Source organism: Ostrea edulis, chromosome 6 (genome assembly GCF_947568905.1).
Source record: "Ostrea edulis chromosome 6, xbOstEdul1.1, whole genome shotgun sequence".
Taxonomy (NCBI): domain Eukaryota; kingdom Metazoa; phylum Mollusca; class Bivalvia; order Ostreida; family Ostreidae; genus Ostrea; species Ostrea edulis.
Window position 1 is genome coordinate 7866328 of NC_079169.1, and position 23868 is coordinate 7890195.

The 23868-nt window shown below is 34.5% G+C and overlaps 2 protein-coding genes across 2 annotated transcripts; one reads left to right on the forward strand and one right to left on the reverse strand.

The window, feature by feature from the left end:
- Nucleotides 1-14999: 14999 nt before the first annotated feature.
- LOC125645454 (uncharacterized) lies at nt 15000-15506 on the reverse strand. The gene is made up of 2 exons (XM_048870979.2): nt 15440-15506; nt 15000-15394 (listed from the first exon to the last, which is right to left on the reverse strand). Exons 1-2 carry the CDS (start codon nt 15504-15506, stop codon nt 15000-15002), a joined length of 462 nt encoding a protein of 153 aa, XP_048726936.2.
- Nucleotides 15507-17421: 1915 nt separating this feature from the next.
- Nucleotides 17422-23783, forward strand: LOC125648302 (uncharacterized). The gene is made up of 14 exons (XM_048875282.2): nt 17422-17705; nt 17817-17889; nt 18024-18192; nt 18307-18404; nt 18517-18980; nt 19089-19225; nt 19342-19464; nt 21512-21617; nt 21739-21811; nt 21940-22108; nt 22215-22312; nt 22422-22885; nt 22998-23128; nt 23239-23783. The coding sequence occupies exons 1-14, from the start codon at nt 17537-17539 to the stop codon at nt 23422-23424; spliced, it is 2460 nt and encodes an 819-aa protein (XP_048731239.2). The 5' UTR covers nt 17422-17536; the 3' UTR covers nt 23425-23783.
- Nucleotides 23784-23868: the final 85 nt, after the last annotated feature.

Below are 23868 nucleotides of genomic sequence, written 5' to 3' on the forward strand. Positions count from 1 at the left end.
CACGCACAAACACCCGTTACTATATCTCTCGCAATGTACTGCGAGGGGATATTAATCAAATTTATTTCAAGTGTAGTCAATCATTGAGATGTTTGAACTGGTGAAAAAACAAATATATTTTTTTATTCCGAGACTTAATTGCTAGAAAAATCTCTGTCAAAATGAATGTGACCCCCCCCCCCCTCACATCCCTCCTTAAGTATTCGCTATTATAGAGGGAACTTGAATGTTTATAAGTTTTAGGGAAAGCTTTAATTTCTGATCATCTGTTTAAGAAGTACCTGCCCCCTCTGTTTATTGAAAAACAGTATCAAATATGATCAACTTCAACATGGATGTCAATAGTTAGAGTGCAGACAATTCCTATCACTCATGTGAATGATGGCTTGTTTACTAATACCAAGTGTATTGTTCTGTTTTCTTTGTCAGTGTCGTGCTGATGCGAGACTTTAAATTCATTTTCTTTTTTGTAATAAACAGATAATTGACCCCGCACATCCATCACACTCTGTCCGTCTTGACACGTTCTGAGGTAAGAATGGATGAAAACAATGGTAATCTCATTTTAATCATCAATATCTTCATAGTTATTTACAAACGTATGTGAAATTTCTTTATCTGGAGACATTCCCACATTATAAATTCACAATCTCAAGGTAAGATATTTGAAATTTATTCAGGTCATGTTCCTGTTTCATCAGCAGATGACGAACTGACAGCTAAAATACCTAGTACCTACATGTTCAATATTTGAACATAAACTGCAACTTGGTATAGAAAACTTCTTCTTCTTCATAACTACTTAGAGTAAATATGGAATCCCTTGTCATTTAGCTGAAGGTCTTTATAAATCCAAGAACCTCGATGCTCCAACTTCAAGTTTTTAACGCCCACATGATATCAGGAACAAAGAAATTTCTTGGAAATCTTCTGTGAGGAAATCTAAATCGCCAAAAACTACATTAAACGGTTGATGATACACCGAACAAGACGGTCAATTAATCTCCCATACAATACAGGAAACAGCTAAGTGGCAGTAGTCCACTGTTCTTGACAAATTAAAATATTCCAGAGAAGCATCCGTTTTAAAGAAGAACAAGCGGAAGGCGAAAGTCACCAAAGTGTCACTAACGATTGTATTAAAGTGTTGCAGAACCACTTATAGGACTAGCGACTAAACTGTACAACCTGTTGACGATTGGTAGACTGTGAGTGATGTAAGACATCTGATGAAAGCAAATACAGCTCTAACACAGAGTTCCCGTATTCCATTCACATATCATAGTTCCCGTATTCCATTCACAGATCATAGTTCCCGTACTCCAGTCACAGATCACAGCTCCCGTACTCCAGTCATAGATCTTAGTTCCCATACTCCAGTCACAGATCATAGTTCCCACACTCCAGTCACAGATCATAGTTAACCTACTCCATTCACAGATCACAGCTCCCGTTCTCCATTCACAGATCATAGTTCCCACACTCCATTCACAGATCATAGTCCCCACACCCCAGTCACAGATCATAGTTCCCGTTCTCCAGTCACAGATCATAGTCCCCACACTCCAGTCACAGATCATAGTTCCCGTACTCCAGTCACAGATCATAGTTCCCACACTGCAGTCACATATCATAGCTCCCATATTCCAGTCATAGATCATAGCTCCCGTAATCAAGACACATATACATGTAGCTCCAGAAATCCGGTCAACATCACAGCTCAAGAAATTCAAAGATCATAGCTCCAGTACTCCATTCACAGACTATAGCTCTCTACTCAAGCCACAGATCATAGCTCTAGTACTCAAGTTAGATCATTTAGTACTCCATTCACATAGCATAGCTCCTGTACCCCAGTCACAGATCATAGACCCCGTACTCCAGTCATAGACCACAGCTCCAGTACTCCAATCACAGTATAATTATAAGCAGAGAAAATTTCCTGATGCAAGTCAGTTCTGAAATCATTTCCACCTTCGTGACACGAACGTACAGGATGGATGTTTTGGCTGAACACTGGTATCATTATGAACAGGAGAATGTTTCACTGGTATCATGTTACATTTCATCGCTTGATTGTTAAATCAAATAACAATTCTTTTGGGGGTTTTGTTATTGCTCTATGACTCAGATACAATTTTGCTCGCCAATTCATTCTGGGCACCTTACATTTCTAAGAATTCGTTACATGCAATTTACATTATTTTCTGTGTCCACTTCATATAAAAGAAATTGTTTTCTAACAGCAGAGTCGTTGGACTTTTTGTTCTTATGTGCGGTGGTTGGACTCTAATGATACCTTGTATAAGGACCTGGCTCTTATTGGGTTTCAAGGTTAAAGTTGGACGAACAAGGTCACATAATGAGAATATCAAATAACTATGAGTAATGTTTAACTAAGCAACATTTTATCTAGATTTTGTCAAGGTTGAAACATTTGTTCCTATCGGTTTTCAAGGTTAAATATGATGTTAAGACCACTGGAGGAGAACGTTTTGATTTTTTTTATGGAGATGGGTATTCGAAAATTAATGGTCCGACGAAATTCTTTAGTATGTACATGTCGTAATTAGCATTGGTAGTATATAGAATTGCTTTAACAATGGTATTAAGCCACAGTTTCCATAGAAACCAACACTTGTCAATCTTCAGTGATAAATACCATATGTGTTTCAAATGAGTTATATAAATGTTATAGATAGAAGGTCACACCTTTTTAATGTCGTTATTGACCACATATTGTTAATGTCAACACTTTACACGACAATTCCTCACGAAAAATTAAAGACTAGGTTTTTTGACATCACAGACAACTGCTTCTTCAATAAAAATGAAACAGAAAATATACCTTGTAATCAGTTAACCAAAAATCATTTTGTCAAACACCACACTGATTCTACGCACAGGTACTCTAAAGTTGAAGTTAAAAGATGCTGGAATTCCTCATTAACAGTATAATAGCTATTTGGTATTTAGTGATCAGGTATTCCAACAGTCTGTTGGATTTCTATGGGTACGAATTGTGCTTCTTTATTAGATGACCTGTTTTTATATTCTTTCGAGGAAGAATTCATTCAAAAGCCTCTACATGAGAAGATTGATTGATTGAATATTGTTTAACGTCCCTCTCGAGAATATTTCACTCATATCGAGACGTCACCACTGCCCGTGAAGGGCTGCAAAATTTAGGCTTATGCTCGGCGCTTATGGCCATTGAGCAGGGAGGGATCTTTATCGTGCCATACCTGCTGTGACACGGGACCTCGGTTTTTGAGGTCTCATCCAAAGGACCGCCCCATTTAGTCGCCTCTTAAGACAGGCAAGGGGGTACTGGGGATCTATTCTAACCCGGATCCCCACGGCTGTGGCCTTCAACTCGAGATTTAGATAAATCGACGATGTTTCATTTATTAACATTAATCATTTTCATTCATTATATCCATTCGCAATATGCCAGTAGACACCACAGAGTCATATAATTTGCGAAATGCTGACTTTAAGAGACTGTTGGAACCCCTGTAATATCAACGTATTTGTAGCCTGCCTCGATTAAAAAAAACTTATCATACGCAGAACGAGCTCTTGCGTATCGAATCAGTTGAGAGACAGAAATGCCATGTGCAGAAAATAATGCAATATTGCTACATCAATAAGAGAAGTTGACGATGGATATGCTGAGGCCATCTCCTTTGTCATATTTGAGTGGATAGTTTGAAGTTAACATTTATCTAAATATGAATCATATGTGGAAGATTCCATGGTGGCTTTGATTTCGAGTCCACTGGGATATATCAAATAATTGATCGTATATTGTTTAACTTTCCTCTCGAGAATTTTTTCACTCATATGGAGTCCCGTGGGGATCCGGGTTTGAATAGATCCTCAATACCCCTTGTTTGTCGTAAGAGGTGACTAAATGGGGCGGTCCTTCGGATGAGACCGCAAAAACCGAGGTCCCATGTCACAGCAGGTATTGCACGATAAAGATCCCTCCCTGCTCAATGGCCATAAGCGCCGAGCATAGGCCTAAATTTTGCAGCCCTTCACCGGCAGTGGTGACGTCTCCATATGAGTGAAATATTCTCGAGGGGGACGTTAAACAATATACAATCACTCATATGGAGACGTCACCATTGGTGATGAAGGACTGCAAAATTTAGGCCTATGCTTGGTCTTTTGAGCAGAGAGGGATCGTTAACGTGTGACACAGGGCCTCGGTTTTTACGGTCTCATCCGGAGGACCGCCCTATTTAATCGCCTGTTACGGCAAGCAAGGGTTACTGAGGACCTCTTCTAACCCGGATCCCCACGGGACACAGACTTATGGATGAAAGTAAATATTGTTACCTAAATAAAACAACGTCAGTAAAAGTCGAATTAAAGCAACAGAAAGAGAGATATTTCCATCTCGCGTAGGAGTTTTAGAATAACTTCTGCCTCAAAACAACATAAAACCAGGTCAGTTACTTTACAAAAACGATCATGGTTTTCAGGGTTCAATAATTTGGTAAAGGTCATTTGAATGGAAATTGTACATCATGGGTGTTCTAATTTCAATTACACTTAATATGATACTATATTCGAAATAGGCATGTTGCGAGGGGATTCCCCGCCGTGTGGGACTCTCGTTAGCTAAAATGCGAAATTTTAAAATTGAAACGCGACTTCGTCAGCGAGACGATCAAAGAGGGTCGTTGTGCATATAGACTTAACCCCGTCCTGTTATCTACTTTTGTCTCTATGCATTCTATGATTTGTATGAGGACTGGGCTATACACAAAATAAACGACACCTACTAAGGATAATGGGCTTCGGAATCATGAGAGTCAAGGTCGCAATGCCAGAATCTTACATGTGATTAACCAATGACTGGGAAGATAATTTGGCAACAAAGATGTTTTTAAACAATGTAAAAGTACACATGCTTCGCTTTCAATTCCTTGCATGCGATTATTACACTTGGCTGAAATTGAATATAATTACGTCATTCTTTCCTCTGTTTATCCTCCTACTACTCCTTGTGTTGTGTGATCTGTGGTCGGAAAATTTCTTTGATGGAGACAACAAATCTTGGCTTGTTCTTATTAATTATACTAATTACATGCTACCGATTTGATTAAAAACAAAGTAACGGTTTTGGTTTGTTTTTCAGTATGTACTTTGGAGAACATGCAACGTTAAAACGTAATGTTTTTACAGATTGAATTCAAAGAAGAATGCTGCTGTATTTGTGTTCTTTGTGTGACAGTCTTGAATCAGTCTCTCAAACTGTTATATATGTTGCTGCTTTTCTAAACAGATCTGTTTTCCATTTGCGAGGCTTCTTTTTTTTTTTTTTTTGATTCAGAGTCTATATATACATTACTGTCCAGTAATATCAAATGCAAGATTTTATTATCTTAAATTCATTTACCAAACTATTCAATGAATAATTCAGTTTTGTTACTTATTTCCAAGTTAAGTGTAAATTTCAAGATTAATTCAAATGAACCAAGGAATCATGAACATTAATATATCAATCACTTGTCCAGCGGTACATGATACTAACATTACTTACATTGTATAATTAGCGCTGATCCAGATTACGACACCAGGCATGCGAAACAAGCATATGATTGCGTCAGTTTACCTAGTTTCGTTGCCCTTCTCCTTCTTGAAATACACAAATATATCGTTCACTATATGCAAAAAAATGAAAATAAATAAGGTTTCACAAACACTAAATCTTAAGCTTGTCTCGCACTAATTTCTCCACACCTTACAATTTTTCCATTCTTATTGCAGTGATTAATGTTTCCAGCCGCTACTCTCTGCCTGCTCTATGTCTTGACAAAAACTGACCATTGCCAGGTGGTGAAATATCCTTTATGCAATAAACACACGTATATTTCAATCATGCAATTTAATAAATTCATATTTATTCCAAGAATATTCTCATTTATCCTGCGGAAAATTTGGCGAGCATTGGGGACCTTGACATACAGATTTGTCGCGTAAAGCGGCAAGCAATTATCGCAGGTGTCGAAGATTTAATTATTAAGATCACTGTCGTGTTAAATTGATCAAAATATGCTATTTCTTAAAGTCTTATTAGTGTAAAGCATGCATAGAACAGTAGTAAAACTTCCGTTGAACCCCGGTATGATTATTTTATCGACTTTGAACTCGCATTGTAGGTCTATGCATAAACGCATGAATTTCCATATTATTGTATATAGCGTGTTAGAATTGCGTACGAAGAATAATTTCAATATACTCTTCCTTGATTAAATAATTGCAACTTCAGAACAAGAGTAATATGCAATGATACTAAATCGTTTCAGGAGATTAAATACTTCACACCATTTCTTTATTCGGTAACATTAATTGCAAATGGAATATTAAATTCACATCGAATTCATTACCTCCATTGTCGACGGAATGTTTTCAAAAAATCTATCAACTGTTAATCATGGATAAAAATATTTCTAGTGATTGATAGTTTAATTTTAATATTTCGGTACGCTGTTACTTTTTTTAACACAATATCTCTGATAAAGTCCACTCTGTATTGAAGTATGACCCTATTCTTCGAGTGCACCTAAAATTGGTTGTATAAACGTTATATGTTTCGAATCTATTTTAGATTCTTTAGCAACTTGCAAATAATTATTGTGAGTTTATTGCCTCCAATAAACCACGTTATGGCCAGTATTTCTGCTTTATAGCATAAACTTACTTTACTAGATTTTTTATTATTTAAATCTACTACGCGACCTTCTTTTAGCGAAGAGAAGATTTAACGCCGAAACCATGAAATAAATCACAATAGCAGTGCCTGTTTCTTTCATTGTAAGTAATCATGCTTCTCCAGCTAAGAAAATAAAGACACGATACCGTTTATCCAATTACAATCGTCCTCACATACGGTTACTGCCCTGCTGTTTAATTTTTTATACATCCAAATGCACCTTAAGAAGCCATAAGATGCTCGTGTCCGAATGGCATTGCTATGTCAGTTTCGCACGTGACACATCGATGCTGCTATTGGACCCTCTTCTGGGTTACTGCTTTCCAACAAAACCCCAACAGAAAGAGAAATGGTATTAGATTATATGTGTTTGTGCGTCTACAGTATCATGTGACGGGAAGTTGATACAATAGAAATGGCTGACGTTGTTTTCCACGTGCGGAAAGAGGAATACTCGTTCCTTTTAGTGGTTAACCGAAGTGATCCAACGATATACAGGCATATGGTTAACCCGCTCGTCTGGTCTCTACATGAATACTTTGATAACATTATCTTCATCCATTTATCACGTATAGGGACATTCATTTATTGTTGTTTTGTTATATTTATTTACTCCAATCATCATGTCGTAGCTTGTTTTTATTTTGTAATAACAATCAGAACTACAATTGTACTTTATATAGTATATGTCTTGGAAACTCTTCTGCAGAATACTGAAAATTCAAGTTCAAATCCAAAAGAATTAAAAATGAGAAGTAATTCATTTTAGAATATCAACAGGTGCACGTTTTGATAAAACGTTTGAAAAAGTTGCGTTCTTGTTCAACAATATCATGTCGATATATTTTTTTAGATGAGATAGTAATAATATCATGATCAGTTTTGAAGAAAAAATATTTTGCAGATCTTGATATCTCATAGAATGACTTTTGATTCGCTGATCACTTGAAAAGAAAAAAAAGACACAGCATTTATAATGGAAATACCAGTTAAGTCATGCAGTTTAGTTTAAAAAGACACTACAGCTCACTTTGCGCAAAAATCATGAAATGAAAATTTCCCCAGCACTTTATCAAATTTTGTTGCATATTTTAATGTATGAACTCTGCGAAAATAACACTTATCTAAAGTTGAAATTCTCATTTTAACGCAAAAATTAATACTTTTAGATGACCTATACAAAAACAATATCAAGTCTCCTCCTTTCGGTCTTCAGACGCATGCGCATAGACGGTAAACAGCGCAGTATGTCGTCCAGTAAGATAGATAGATAGATCCAGAAGTTTGACAGATTCTGCGAGAAAAAAGTTAAAATAGAATGAGATTAACTAAAATTTACGTTGGGATCAGTATGACCGTTGGAAAACAAATAGCTAGGAGAAACGCACGCACTTCTCAGTGGCGGATCTAAGATTTCTGAAGGGGAATGCGAAATTCAAATATTAGCCAAATTACACAGTCACTTTGCGCGCCAAATTTGGAGTTACACTCATAATCTGTGTCGAAAAAAGGGAGAGGGGTCCTGGCGCCCTCTAAATCTGCCATTGGGACTAGCCCCGAAGACCCTGCTTTAAAAGTAAGACTACGGATAACTCCGTTTACCTGATCAGGATATAGGGCTCACGGCAGATGTGACCGGTCGACAGGTGATGCCTACTCCTCCTAGGCACCTGATCCCATCTCTGGTATGTCCAGGGGTCCGTGTTTGCCCAACTACAGTATCTATTTTGTATTGCTTGTAGGAGTTGTGACATTGATCACTGTTCTTTATCTTCACCTTTCACTATAGTGCTATTTTTTTTTTATCTGAACACGACACGTACGTGTTAGTTTATAAACATTGGTCAATAGGAATATGGAAGGGTTTCTTTTAAATTTTAAACTACTGATTAATAATTTCTTAATTATAAGAAGCAGGGAATAATTTCATACCTGAAAGGCGTGTGTGGACTCCCTAAGGGGTATTTAAATAAGTTTCTACACAACACCTTTGCTGTCATTCAAAATCACGTGATGGAAATAAGCATTCAAAAGTCTGAGTCAGCATGAAGAAACCTTTTATATCCGGATGATCTTCAAAGTGCTGTTGAGAGCAAATTGATGCATCCAAATTGTTCAAAATTGTCAGTATGGATATGCCTATTATCATTTTATCAATACACTTCATTATGATGTTGAAAATGCGCTGTAGTGTCTCTTTAACTATGCGGAATATATTTAACATTGACATACATGCTAATTTTAAAGAATATACATGTACGCTTTCTATTTGTAAAAAAAAAATATTTTTTAAATCAAATATCTATTCAAAAAACGAATTTTGTATCCAATTCCATACAAAAATTCTGTTTGAACTATGCACAGTCTTTATGTATATGATTAACTTCCACAGACAGATTTGAAGAGTGCGGACGAGATACCCCCACCCCCATCCGACCCACCCTTAAATATTTCAATGCATAAACAAATCATTATAACATTTCAAATAAATATCATTTATAAAACATTCTAAGGTAGATAAGCAAGAACCGAAAATATACAAATGGAAATAAATACATGTGTACTTTTACATAAATGTAGGAACCTCCCTAGAAACCACTAAGGCTCACATAAGACCTGTCTTAAAACAATGTGTTTAGCTTCACGTGACTATAGATTTCTGAACTCGACTCCAGTTTTGTTATTGTTTACTAAAAATTTTAAAAACATTCATAGTTATGTTCTTGCATGCACTTGGGCTACCGGGTACCTAAAAATTTTAAAATAAATTTTAGCAAAATTTCTTTTAATTTGAATTAAAAATTGTATGTACACCCTTTTTCATGAGATGTTTCAGATGACAAAAAGATCCTAAAACATGGCATCATAAATGCTCGACGTTTCCAATGTTTTTAAAAATTGCAATTTTGGGTACTTTTTTTCTTTCCGTAAACTTCAAAGGCACACTACACAATATATATTCAACAGGTACGTGTATGTTCCGAGAGTGAGCATATAAGATATATAGATATTTAATATCTAGTAGTATTTACATTCCTACACTGAATTCTTCTACTATACGCTAAATATACATGTATATATATTTTCCTAATTTACAAAGTTCATTAACACTTTTAAAATTTGTACAATTTTTCATATACTCTGTGTGTTTGAAATAGATAATACTCTTTTAAGTAGATAGGTACATGTTCATTAAAAGCAATGCAAGGTGAAGATAACGAACAGTGGTTAATCTCATAACTCCAAAACGCAATACAAAATAGATAGTTAGGGAAACACGGACCCTGGACACACCAGGCGTGGGATCAGGTGCCTAGGAGGAGTAAGCATCCCCTGTTGACCGTTCACACCCGCCGTGAGCCCTATATCCTGACCAGGTAAACGGAGTTATCCGCAGTCAAAATAAATACACAAAAAAAGCACACGATGAAATGTCACTTTCCAACTTCAAAGTGCTACGTGTGGATATGGCGCAATTTTTTTTTATCAACCAATTACAAAAGTATAAGATAAGTTTTAATTCTCGAAGATCACGCATAAATTTTCTACTGAATTTGATAGCGAATGCGTTCATGTAACTAACATGTGTGAAATACGTGATTTGATTTACCAAAAACAAGCAATTGAAAAAGATATGAGGAAGAAAATGCGTAAAACGAATCTCGAAACACGATAATTCCTGATAAATACTGGATATAGTAGTGCCAACTAATGCGCGCGCATGTGGATACATTTGTTGGATACCTCAGACGAACCGAAAGTGAAAAGCCGAGATCGATCTAATGACAAAACGTGCGGTCTGTTAACAGACCACTTTATGAGGGTATATGAATTTACCTTTTGCAAAAATAATTCTAGTGGAAGTTTATTTATACACTCCTATCCATTCTAAAAATAATTCTAGTGGAAGTTTATTTATACACTCCTATCCATTCTAAAAGTAATTCTAGTGGAAGTTTATTTATACACTCCTATCCATTCTAAAAGTAATTCTAGTGGAAGTTTATTTATACACTCCTATCCATTCTAAAAGTAATTCTAGTGGAAGTTTATTTATACACTCCTATCCATTCTAAAAATAATTCTAGTGGAAGTTTATTTATACACTCCTATCCATTCTAAAAATAATTCTAGTGGAAGTTTATTTATACACTCCTATCCATCCTAAAAGTAATTCTAGTGGAAGTTTATTTATACACTCCTATCCATTCTAAAAGTAATTCTAGTGGAAGTTTATTTATACACTCCTATCCATCCTAAAAATAATTCTAGTGGAAGTTTATTTATACACTCCTATCCATTCTAAAAATAATTCTAGTGGAAGTTTATTTATACACTCCTATCCATTCTAAAAATAATTCTAGTGGAAGTTTATTTATACACTCCTATCCATTCTAAAAATAATTCTAGTGGAAGTTTATTTATACACTCCTATCCATTCTAAAAATAATTCTAGTGGAAGTTTATTTATACACTCCTATCCATTCTAAAAATAATTCTAGTGGAAGTTTATTTATACACTCCTATCCATTCTAAAAATAATTCTAGTGGAAGTTTATTTATACACTCCTATCCATTCTAAAAATAATTCTAGTGGAAGTTTATTTATACACTCCTATCCATTCTAAAAATAATTCTAGTGGAAGTTTATTTATACACTCCTATCCATCCTAAAAATAATTCTAGTGGAAGTTTATTTATACACTCCTATCCATTCTAAAAATAATTCTAGTGGAAGTTTATTTATACACTCCTATCCATTCTAAAAGTAATTCTAGTGGAAGTTTATTTATACACTCCTATCCATTCTAAAAGTAATTCTAGTGGAAGTTTATTTATACACTCCTATCCATTCTAAAAGTAATTCTAGTGGAAGTTTATTTATACACTCCTATCCATTCTAAAAGTAATTCTAGTGGAAGTTTATTTATACACTCCTATCCATTCTAAAAGTAATTCTAGTGGAAGTTTATTTATACACTCCTATCCATTCTAAAAGTAATTCTAGTGGAAGTTTATTTATACACTCCTATCCATTCTAAAAATAATTCTAGTGGAAGTTTATTTATACACTCCTATCCATCCTAAAAATAATTCTAGTGGAAGTTTATTTATACACTCCTATCCATTCTAAAAATAATTCTAGTGGAAGTTTATTTATACACTCCTATCCATTCTAAAAATAATTCTAGTGGAAGTTTATTTATACACTCCTATCCATTCTAAAAGTAATTCTAGTTGAAGTTTATTTATACACTCCTATCCATTCTAAAAGTAATTCTAGTGGAAGTTTATTTATACACTCCTATCCATTCTAAAAGTAATTCTAGTGGAAGTTTATTTATACACTCCTATCCATTCTAAAAATAATTCTAGTGGAAGTTTATTTATACACTCCTATCCATTCTAAAAATAATTCTAGTGGAAGTTTATATATACACTCCTATCCATTCTAAAAATAATTCTAGTGGAAGTTTATTTATACACTCCTATCCATCCTAAAAATAATTCTAGTGGAAGTTTATTTATACACTCCTATCCATCCTAAAAATAATTCTAGTGGAAGTTTATTTATACACTCCTATCCATCCTAAAAATAATTCTAGTGGAAGTTTATTTATACACTCCTATCCATTCTAAAAGTAATTCTAGTGGAAGTTTATTTATACACTCCTATCCATTCTAAAAATAATTCTAGTGGAAGTTTATTTATACACTCCTATCCATTCTAAAAGTAATTCTAGTGGAAGTTTATTTATACACTCCTATCCATTCTAAAAATAATTCTAGTGGAAGTTTATTTATACACTCCTATCCATTCTAAAAATAATTCTAGTGGAAGTTTATTTATACACTCCTATCCATCCTAAAAATAATTCTAGTGGAAGTTTATTTATACACTCCTATCCATCCTAAAAGTAATTCTAGTGGAAGTTTATTTATACACTCCTATCCATCCTAAAAGTAATTCTAGTGGAAGTTTATTTATACACTCCTATCCATTCTGAAAATAATTCTAGTGGAAGTTTATTTATACACTCCTATCCATTCTAAAAATAATTCTAGTGGAAGTTTATTTATACACTCCTATCCATTCTAAAAATAATTCTAGTGGAAGTTTATTTATACACTCCTATCCATTCTAAAAATAATTCTAGTGGAAGTTTATTTATACACTCCTATCCATTCTAAAAATAATTCTAGTGGAAGTTTATTTATACACTCCTATCCATTCTAAAAATAATTCTAGTGGAAGTTTATTTATACACTCCTATCCATTCTAAAATTAATTCTAGTGGAAGTTTATTTATATACACTCCTATCCATTCTAAAAATAATTCTAGTGGAAGTTTATTTATACACTCCTATCCATTCTAAAAATAATTCTAGTGGAAGTTTATTTATACACTCCTATCCATTCTAAAAATAATTCTAGTGGAAGTTTATTTATACACTCCTATCCATTCTAAAAATAATTCTAGTGGAAGTTTATTTATACACTCCTATCCATTCTAAAAATAATTCTAGTGGAAGTTTATTTATACACTCCTATCCATTCTAAAAATAATTCTAGTGGAAGTTTATTTATACACTCCTATCCATTCTAAAAATAATTCTAGTGGAAGTTTATTTATACACTCCTATCCATTCTAAAAATAATTCTAGTGGAAGTTTATTTATACACTCCTATCCATTCTAAAAATAATTCTAGTGGAAGTTTATTTATACACTCCTATCCATTCTAAAAATAATTCTAGTGGAAGTTTATTTATACACTCCTATCCATTCTAAAAATAATTCTAGTGGAAGTTTATTTATACACTCCTATCCATTCTAAAAATAATTCTAGTGGAAGTTTATTTATACACTCCTATCCATTCTAAAAATAATTCTAGTGGAAGTTTATTTATACACTCCTATCCATTCTAAAAATAATTCTAGTGGAAGTTTATTTATACACTCCTATCCATTCTACAGAGACCTACATGTACGATGTTTTAGATTATTATTTAACGGGTACACCATTCCTTGTAATGTTAAAATAACAGATAAACATAAAATGCTTAGATTTAAATTTTCTCGATACAATGCTTTGATCTTTTGAAAATTATCGCACACGTGCTTTGTAAAATGGACAGCAGGACAGTTGGTTCGACTTGCCCGCTACTGGTTTTGACCGGTACCCAAACACGAGCTCTCTGTAGTGCTAAGTCAATGAGAGGCTGGAGAATGAGAATTGAGTGAAATGTCCTTTGGGTAAACACAGTGGGATAAAAGTATTTCCATTACCCAATATTCAGTCATTAAATTTGATGTTTCGCCAGTTTCTATTAGAACACCGTGGTATTAGTTGCAGGCGTGGCTGATAAATGGGGAAGTGACTTTCTACTTGACAGAAAACGTATATATTTAGATTTAAAATACATGTACAATGCAATGTATGAATACATGGAAATATTAATAATGTTTAAATTGTCAGGATTATGAGAGGCTACATCTGCATCAGGTGGTTTCTTCCTAATTAGCTTCTAGACATTTATGCCTGAATTTGTCTAATTCTTTGACACCAAACGCTCGGCAATGGGTAAAGTCGTTAGGGTAGGAGTAGTGAATTTGTGTATAGTACATGTAATTAACATTTATAGATGATGCTTTGTCGATAGCCGTGGAGTTCAGAAGGGGAGAGAACTACGTGACTGTGTACCCATGAGAGTCAACGAATCACAGAAACCTTAAAAGTTCTTTTGAAGACCTCGATGAATCATAGATCTATCACACGTTTCGTAGTGAGAAAAATATAGATTTCTTAGTCACAGATTTGAAGAGTTTACAACACTTTTGTGGCGAAAAGAAATGATTGATTATTGATCAGTCATGAAATGATTGAGTGGAAAAGGATGATCTAATTTAATTTCCATTTTTATGATGGAAGAAACATAATTTTCGACCGATTTATGTGACTTACTAATTCTCGTTATCTAAGTTCAATTAAGGGTGTACCTTGGAATATATGGATACAAACTACAGTATAAGACTATTTTAGATGTAGACTGAGGTGTTTTGAACACAGCCCTGATTCATTCTAGTCCACAATTCTATCACATCTTTGAAATGCCCTCATAGAATAAAATGCACATATTTTTATTATATTTGAAGAACAGAGAGGCGAAAATCAGTTCGTAACGAGAGACTGCATATGTAGTATTTGAAACTCGTGGACGATATATAGAGGTTATGATCATTGCTGACAAGTCATTCAATTGCATATTTACACAGAGGATAGCAGACGGTAGATGTATTGCTTTAGTAGATTGCAACCCTTATCCGGATACTCTGGTAGATTGCATTCCTTATCCGGATACTCTGATAGATTGCGACCTTCATCTGGATACTCTGATAGATTACAACCATCATCTGGATACTCTGGTAGATTACAACCCTTATCCGGATACTCTGGGAGATTACAACCCTTATTCGGATACTCTGGTAGATTGCAACCCTTATCCGGATACTCTGGTAGATTGCGACCTTCATCTGGATACTCTGGTAGATTGCGACCTTCATCTGGATACTCTGGTAGATTGCGACCTTCATCTGGATACTCTGGTAGATTGCGACCTTCATCTGGATACTCTGGTAGATTGCGATCTTCATCTGGATATTCTGGTAGATTGCGACCTTCATCTGGTTACTCTGATAGATTGCGACCTTCATCTGGATACTCTGATAGATTGAAAACCTCATCTGGATCCTTAGCCATGCTATCCACACGCATCATTCTTGTAGCATCGGTTAGGAATCGTGTTCTGTTGCTGAACACGACAGTCTATTTTTGTGATGAATCTCTCTGAATCATTATCTAACAGTGCAAGTGATCTAACATCTATACATATAGAGTACATATTCCCAAATTATTTTCTTAACCAATGAAATGACAGAAACATCAAATCAAATCAATTCTGTCAAAGCTGTCATGTTGTTTAGGGATGACTGAGACATCTATCGCGTCTTTACCATAAAGGTTAACGAGAACAAACAAACCTTACAGGTAAAATACGCTAATGTTGATGAAGATTTTAAAAAATAAGGTATATTATCTTGAATGCAATGCATATGTAACACATATGGGTTATTTGTCAATCTGTGGTATTTGATGTACTTTTTTTTGCAAACTTCATTAATGCCGTGACCTTTACAGAATGTTAGAATGTTTTCTGGTCATGGTGTAATCAAATAACTATTGTCTTTACATGTCTGGTTGGAAAATGAATTTTTAAAACTAAAGTAATAATCTTTTGCATATCTGAGAACTATTTTTTTTTTCTAGTTCAGAACACACGGCAGAGGAAGGACAAATGATTACCTTATTGCTTTGAAATTAATGCTCACACCTGTGTGGAGAAACAGATGACTATGGCAAGATTTTTCAAAATGCTTATTTCAATTATGCATTCTAAGTTAGATGTTACTAAATCTTGTTCACTCAAATTAGAATTAATAGGGATTACACATTTTCTGTGGTCTTTCTCACAAAATAATTTTCAGGTAAGATAAACATTTTCTTTCTTCTTTTCATTTCAATAGACACCACAGGGTCATACAGTTATAATTTATATAGTAATTGACAAAATCTGCAAGAGTTGAGCTATAAGCAAGTTGTAGTATTTCCTCATTTTAATCTCAGTCGTAAGATAATTTGTGAAAAAGTCACTCGCTCACATTTGCAAAAACTATATGAAATTTTGCAGATGTTGATATCCATCATGTCTTAATAAAACTCCTTGTAATGTTTAACCGATCATTTGTTTGTATGTGTTATATATGTAACATGTTGACATTAAATAATACTAAACATTCCTTGATTTGACGGTTATGATGTTGAGAAATTATGAATATTTGCAATCATTAACATGTCCCATACTCTCAGTCGTGTATGGAAATAAAAATGTTCTGCATACATATATCATATTTAGCATTCATATGAATAAGAAGAAGTGTACGGTCTGTAGGGAGATTTTTAACGAAATAACCTTTACTTTTGGATGATAATGCAAAATGAAAGCAAAGTACGGGTTATAGGGTGACAAATATTTCGTAATTTGTTTTAAATTTAATGTTGTGATAATACATATTTCATTTCAGAAGAAAGGTCTTTTTCGTGTTGCAGGGATTTTTTTCTCCAGAAAAGAAGACAAATAAGTGCATTAGTGATGAAAAAGAAATTCGATATCAATAGGAAACTAATTTCAAAAGTCAAGCATTCGGTATATGTTTGTTCGACTTTGACGCTTTTGAACATCATTCCGCATGATGAGGAACAAAATCACAATCCTTTGCAGTGCGTCGTATTTCTTTACACGTTACCAAGTTGCAGTAGCTTAAAAGGGATAAACGATTTCTCGATTTCTTTTTCTTTTGGATACCAGTATTATTTAGGGGTTAACATTAACCAACGACAGTGTATCGAGAACACAAATCATTCTTGATCTTTGAAAAAACCACACCAAGTGAATAAAAAGTAAAGAAAAAGTGCCCGTAGCAAGATAAGAAGGCTAATTGGAGAATCGAGCGCGAATTTAATATACTGCATAATTTGACACATTAATCTCGCTGCTACCGCGTGTGGCTGTATATAAGGACTGTCAACACGACTTGAAGTCAGTTTAACGAGATCAACTGTCGAGTTTACATACAATATTTAGAAATTTCAACGTTGATTTTACTGTTCAAGGACTGTGTGTTATTCATAGTAATTACGGATTATGTTGTGATGCACTTAACATTCTTGGGATAAAAGGACTTAAAATGCAAGAAAAAATCAAGTCAATATTCCGACCTGCTTGTGAGGATCGCTTTAATTGCTATCAGTCATCTGAAGAAGCCAAGAAAGCAAAGCTAAGGAACAAACAAATCAGCAAAATTCTGAAGCAGCATAAAAAAGAAGAGCTGAGGAAACTGAAAATCCTGTTGCTTGGTAGGCTTTGATCATTTTTCAACAAGTTTTATGTTTGCATAGTATTGTTTTGCCTGCAATACATTTATATGGCTAATAGTGGGACTTATGCATCTCTTTATATTTTTACAGGGACTGCTGAATCTGGTAAAAGCACAATTACGAAACAAATGAAAATAATCCACAGCAATGGATTTGACATGAGGTAAAGGCATACATCTGTATAGACTATTAAAATAAAGGAATGACATGCAGGTTTAATATGACTATACAAATGCATGTTGTATTCGTAATTTGTGAACTATGAATAATTCATTTAATCTTTTATTTACCTTGTAGTGAACGATTAGAGAAAATTTCGGACATCAGAAGAAATATCCAACAGTCTATTGTGGTGTTATTATCAGCCATGGATAAACTGGACATCCCTTTTGAAAACGAGGGGAATAAAGAGAGCCGAGATTTTATTATGAGTGAAGCTGGAGACCCAGAGAGTCACAGACGAAATGTACGTTCAGTGCATGATTATTTTGAATTCATTTACCGTATTACTTTTTCAAACATACAAAGTTCGTGAACTTTAGTAGTTGCACAAAGCTAACAAATCTTTTAATTCTTGTAGGAATGTCTGGATCATGCTGAAAAACTGTGGGCTGATGCCGGAGTTAAGACATGTTACAGCAGATCTCACAAGTTCCAATTGATTGATTGCGCTAAATAGTAAGTGCCTATGTCGTATCATTTAACATCATCGGAATACATAAAATTTGAATTTGTTCAATTTCTATAGTTTAAATGTTCGAGAGTAACCATAGTTTTGTTTTACTTTCAGCTTTCTTGACAAAATCTCTGAAATCAAAAGTCCTGCCTATGTACCCTCTGACCAGGACATCCTCAGGTGTCGAAGTTTGACAACATCGATTCAACATACCGAATTCGAAGTCCCTGATGGAGGTCATCAGGTGAAATTCGATGTTTACGATGTTGGTGGACAACAGGGGGAACGAAAAAAGTGGATCCAAGTGTTTGACAGTGTGACGGCCATTCTTTTCGTTGTGGACTGTAGCAGTTTCGACCAAACACTTCGTGAAGATCCAACAAAGAACAGACTTCTGGAAGCCTTAGAGAACTTTGAACAAGTGTGGAACAATCGATTTCTGAAATATGTATCCGTTCTTCTGTTCATTAACAAAATTGACGTCTTAGCAGAGAAAATTGCCCGTGGACGTGATATCTCAGAGCTTACCAAAATGTATCCAGAAATGTTCCCGGATTTTGAAACATTTACTCCATCAAGTAAGTATCAAAACATTGTAGTTTCGTTATCTTAAACAACTTTCGAATCAATTCTAATAATTTTACCCTTTTTCTTCAAAAGGCACTTACAAAATGTTTATTCTTCAGAATCTGACATCTTGGAGTTCCTGGAGGCCTATCCGTCTTACAGCAGTGAAAGTCACAAGAAATCCAGGTCCATTTCACGCTGCGACGTCCACCCCGACACGGTTAAAACAGCCGCCTACATTAAGCACCTCTTCATGGTAGGTAGTGGCTTTTCATGGATTACTATTGCATATCGAGAACGCTTTTAACAGTATTTCGGGCTGTCAGCTAACGAAACTGTGAAATTGTAATAATCTTGTGTTCGTTTTTGCAGAAAATTGTCAGTGGAGAGTTGCAGCTTAAAGAACGAATCACAACACATACACCAAACTGGCACGATGGTCACAGCTGTGAATACTTCTATACATGTGCAATCGACACGAACAATGTGCAAAGAGTATTGAACGGTTGTCGGTCTTTAATAATCCAGAACCATTTAAGAAGATTCGGAATTATCTAATATAAAAGAGAATTAGCTTGGACTAATGACTTTCGTTTGCCGTCATCTTTGTGTTTCGATGAGGACACGCTTTGTTTTCTTGGGATGGATTAAATCTGTTAGATTGTTTACTAACATGGACAGTATTGCATTGAGTGAACCTTATTAATTCTGAATGTGGATACCTAGAAACTTTGCCTTTCAATGTGATATGTGTAAAACCGTGACATGTACTTTTATGCAAAAGAAACTTTTCCTACATCTTGTCGTCCATTTTTGAGTACCAGCCTCATTATTTGCCAATTTGAACATTCTGTATGCCTTTGATTGAGTCATGTTATACAGCATATCTCTACCTTATTGTTTCCATTGATTTATCTTTGTTGTTCTTGATATTTTACATTTACCTGTTTTATCATTTTACCAAGTTTTACTTCTATTTTTACTCTTTTATCAACATATACGTTTTATACACCTTGTGATAATAGTTGTTGAAATAAATATGAAACAAAATGAAAATGGCATATTTTACTTTTATATATTCTGATACATCATACAAAAGGACTGAATTGGAATTGCATTTTAAACATAGGGTGTCCAGGTAGCGTAGTGGTCAACATCCTTTTCACCGCTGTGACCCGAGTTTGATCCTCGGCACCAGTAGTAGTTGTATGGGAGAGGATGATGTGGTTGCTAACTCAGACATGTGGGTTTTCTCCGGTTACTCCGGTTTCCTCGTACATGTATATATCAATGACCCCTTTGCGCCAATATCCAAGCCGACGAGATGCATTAATATCAGTTGTAGAACTTGTTTGTTTAAAGTTTTAACTTCAGAATGAAAACGATATGCTGCCTATGTTATAGCAAAAAAATGTATCAAGAAAGAAATAAGTTGAAAACAAGACAGAAATAATGGAAATACCCCTCTTGTAAAGAAATCATCATTTTTATCCCCCCCCAAACAATTTGTACGTCTCCATATTTTTGTTACTTCGTGTATTTAGACATCCAGGTGTTATTAAAATTGAGTTTCAATGTAAACACCTGAACATTTACTCCCATATTAATTTCGCAAGACATTGGACATCGCCACGGCTAATCGTGACAGTAAATATAAGACCACAGTTAGTATTATAAGTCAGCCTATTTTTAATATTCAAATAGCATGGTTGTTTATAGAGAATGAAATAAAAATAATGAGGGAAAATCTCTATTTCTCATTAGCTCACCGCCACCTTTTCTGGTTTTACATAAGAAAGGACATACTATGTTTTTTTCTGACACCTAGTTACCACCGATTCACCACGAATTGCTTTGACACGTATTGACTGCTCTGTGGTATTTAAAAAATACAGTCGTTTCGACATATTTTCAATGACGTTCTATCATCATTAAAACCATGTCTACAATAAAATGATCTTTCTGGTACTTTATTTCTTCTTTAGAAAATACGTTTCACCAGTTCATGATTGCCCTACATTTCTAAATGCATAAGTAAATCATGTACATGTAATAAAAACGATACAGTGATAAATCATATATCCTTAGTTTTATATCCATGACAGAAGTACTTAGACATATCAATTCCGAATTAACTATACCTCCTCTTCAATGACAGGCCAACCTAACAATCACAAATCATCCCTGATCTTTGAGTAACCACACCAAGTAAATGAAAAGTAATGATATATTGCTCACAGTCAGACAAGAAGGCTAATTGGAGGAGCGAGCATGAATTCTAATTAGTGCATAATTTGACAGAAGGTATATAAGGCTTGTCAACACTACGTGAAATCAGTTTAACTCTGCTAGCGAAGGAAACAACATATGTGTAGATGTTACCTTTCCGATACAAAATATAAACACGTGGATATATTATAAGACATTGGTTATTCTCAAAACAAGGATTATATTGTGATGTTTGTGAACTGATGTAAATATGCAAGGAAAATTGAAATCTATGTTTAGCTCTGTTTGCAACGACAGATTTCATTGTTATCAGTCTACTGAAGAAGCTAAAAAGGCCAAACTCAGAAACAAACAGATCTCCAAGGCTCTGAAACAACATAAAAAGGAGGAGTTGAAGAAACTTAAGATCCTGCTTCTTGGTAAGAAATTGTTTTGTTTTTTTTGTTCTTTTCTAGTTTCAAAGACTGTTAATTTCTTCGTATGTATAGCATACCGCGATTTGTTAAGAACATAATTGTAACATTGTGAATACCATTACAGGAACCGCAGAATCTGGAAAAAGCACAGTTACCAAACAAATGAAGATAATCCACAGGAATGGATTTGAAATTAGGTAAATATTTATATGTATATATTATAAAATACTGTGTTCATTATTAATCTAGTGAAATCCCATTTCTCAATAGCGAATGTTTATCTTGAAGGGATTTTTCTTCAACTTTGATTTGTTTTGATTTTTAGCGAGCGTCTAGAGAAAATTTCTGATATTAGGAGGAACATCCAACAGTCCATTGTAGTATTGTTAACAGCCATGAGTAAAATGGAAATAACCTTAGCTCACAAAGAAAATGAGGAGAGCAGACAAATCATTCTGAGTCAAGCTGGGGATCCCGAAAGCCATAGAACAAATGTAAGTTAAAAATAGAAGTTTTTACTTAAAAGTTTTATAACTCATCATTAAAATGTTTCAAAATATGTATATGCCGAAATCTAAAACGTTTTATTTCTGTTGACAGGAGTTCCTTGATCATACTGAAAAACTTTGGGCCGACGCTGGTGTTCAAGAATGTTACAGAAGATCTCACGGGTTTCAGCTGATTGATTGTGCCAAATAGTAAGTATCTGTATTATAGGATTGCTTAATTAACAATGACTTAATTTGTAAACCTATTCTCAAGTCAATGCGATTTTTCTTTATTTTCATTCATGTTTTTCTCTTTCAGCTTTCTTGACAAAATCTCTGAAATCAAAAGTCCTGCCTATGTACCCTCTGACCAGGACATCCTCAGGTGTCGAAGTTTGACAACATCGATTCAACATACCGAATTCGAGGTCCCTGATGGAGGTCATCAGGTGAAATTCGATGTTTACGATGTTGGTGGACAACAAGGAGAAAGAAAGAAGTGGATCCAAGTGTTTGACAATGTGACGGCCATTCTTTTCGTTGTGGACTGTAGCAGTTTCGACCAAACACTTCGTGAAGATCCAACAAAGAACAGACTTCTGGAAGCCTTAGAGAACTTTGAACAAGTGTGGAACAATCGATTTCTGAAATATGTATCCGTTCTTCTGTTCATTAATAAAATTGATGTACTGGCCGAGAAAATTGCGCGTGGACGTGACATCTCAGAGCTTACCAAAATGTATCCCGATATTTTCCCAGATTTCAAGAACTTCACCCCATCAAGTAAGTATCAATAGTTATGTTGCTTTGTAATATTTCTTCTCTTTTAATCAATCCTGTTATTTTAAATTTCAATATATTGCATTCATTTATTGAGTTTTATCATCATTTTCAGAATCAGAAATTATGGAATTCCTTGAGGCTTTTCCAAAGTACAACACCGATTTGAACAAGACTTCTCCACTAAGACAAGAAGTCCACCCAGACACAGCCAAGACTGCCATATACATCAAACACTTGTTTATGGTAGGTATCTATTCCACTCTTCTCTCTTTATCATATTATGTCATGGTTTCTTCCTCTGTTTGTTAATTACATCCATAAATTAACAATATATCTTATCTTTTTTTCTTCAGAAAATTGTAAAAGGAGAGTTACAGCTGAAAGAACGAGTCTCCAAACGTGACTTGGAATGGCATGGTGGACATAGCTGTGAATGCTTTTACACATGTGCTATTGACACAAACAATGTTCAGAAAGTTCTCAATGGATGTCGCTCCTTGATCATTCGGAATCATTTGAGGAGATATGGAATACTCTAACTTCGTGAACTGTGATACATATACAGAAATATGGACTAACTTATGAAAAAGAAGCGACTGTGATAATTAAATTGATAGTTATGCAATATCCTGACATTCCGTCCACTAATTAATTCACCAGTTTGATTGGTGTGTATCATCAGTCCCAAGGATGCCTTATTCATATACGGAATTTTCCATGTGAATAGGGATCCTTATCCACATAGCACGTATAACGCCAAATCAGGGATCTTTTTATTTATTTCACTTTTGTTCCATTTTGAACAAATTTGAACATTTACGTTTATTGTTATTTTACACTATTTTACAATTTTTTACACGTTGTTTTCTTTAATAAATTTCCATTGTGATATATTTGCTTTATGTGTCCATTAATTACTACGTACTTCACACTGAAGGGTGTACTGAATACCACATACATGAAAGATGAAGATAACGAACGGT

Bases quoted from the DNA above. Each gene is read 5' to 3' on its own strand.
- LOC125645454 (XM_048870979.2), bottom strand. From the start codon at position 15,506: ATGCGTGTGGATAGCATGGCTAAGGATCCAGATGAGGTTTTCAATCTA. The intron at 15,395-15,439 runs GTCGCAATCTAT...GCAATCTACCAG, and splicing joins ATCAGAGTATCCAGATGAAG to AATATCCAGATGAAGATCGC.
- LOC125648302 (XM_048875282.2), top strand. From the start codon at position 17,537: ATGCAAGAAAAAATCAAGTCAATATTCCGACCTGCTTGTGAGGATCGC. The intron at 18,405-18,516 runs GTAAGTGCCTAT...TTTTACTTTCAG, and splicing joins TTGATTGATTGCGCTAAATA to CTTTCTTGACAAAATCTCTG. The intron at 22,109-22,214 runs GTAAGTTAAAAA...TTCTGTTGACAG, and splicing joins CCGAAAGCCATAGAACAAAT to GAGTTCCTTGATCATACTGA.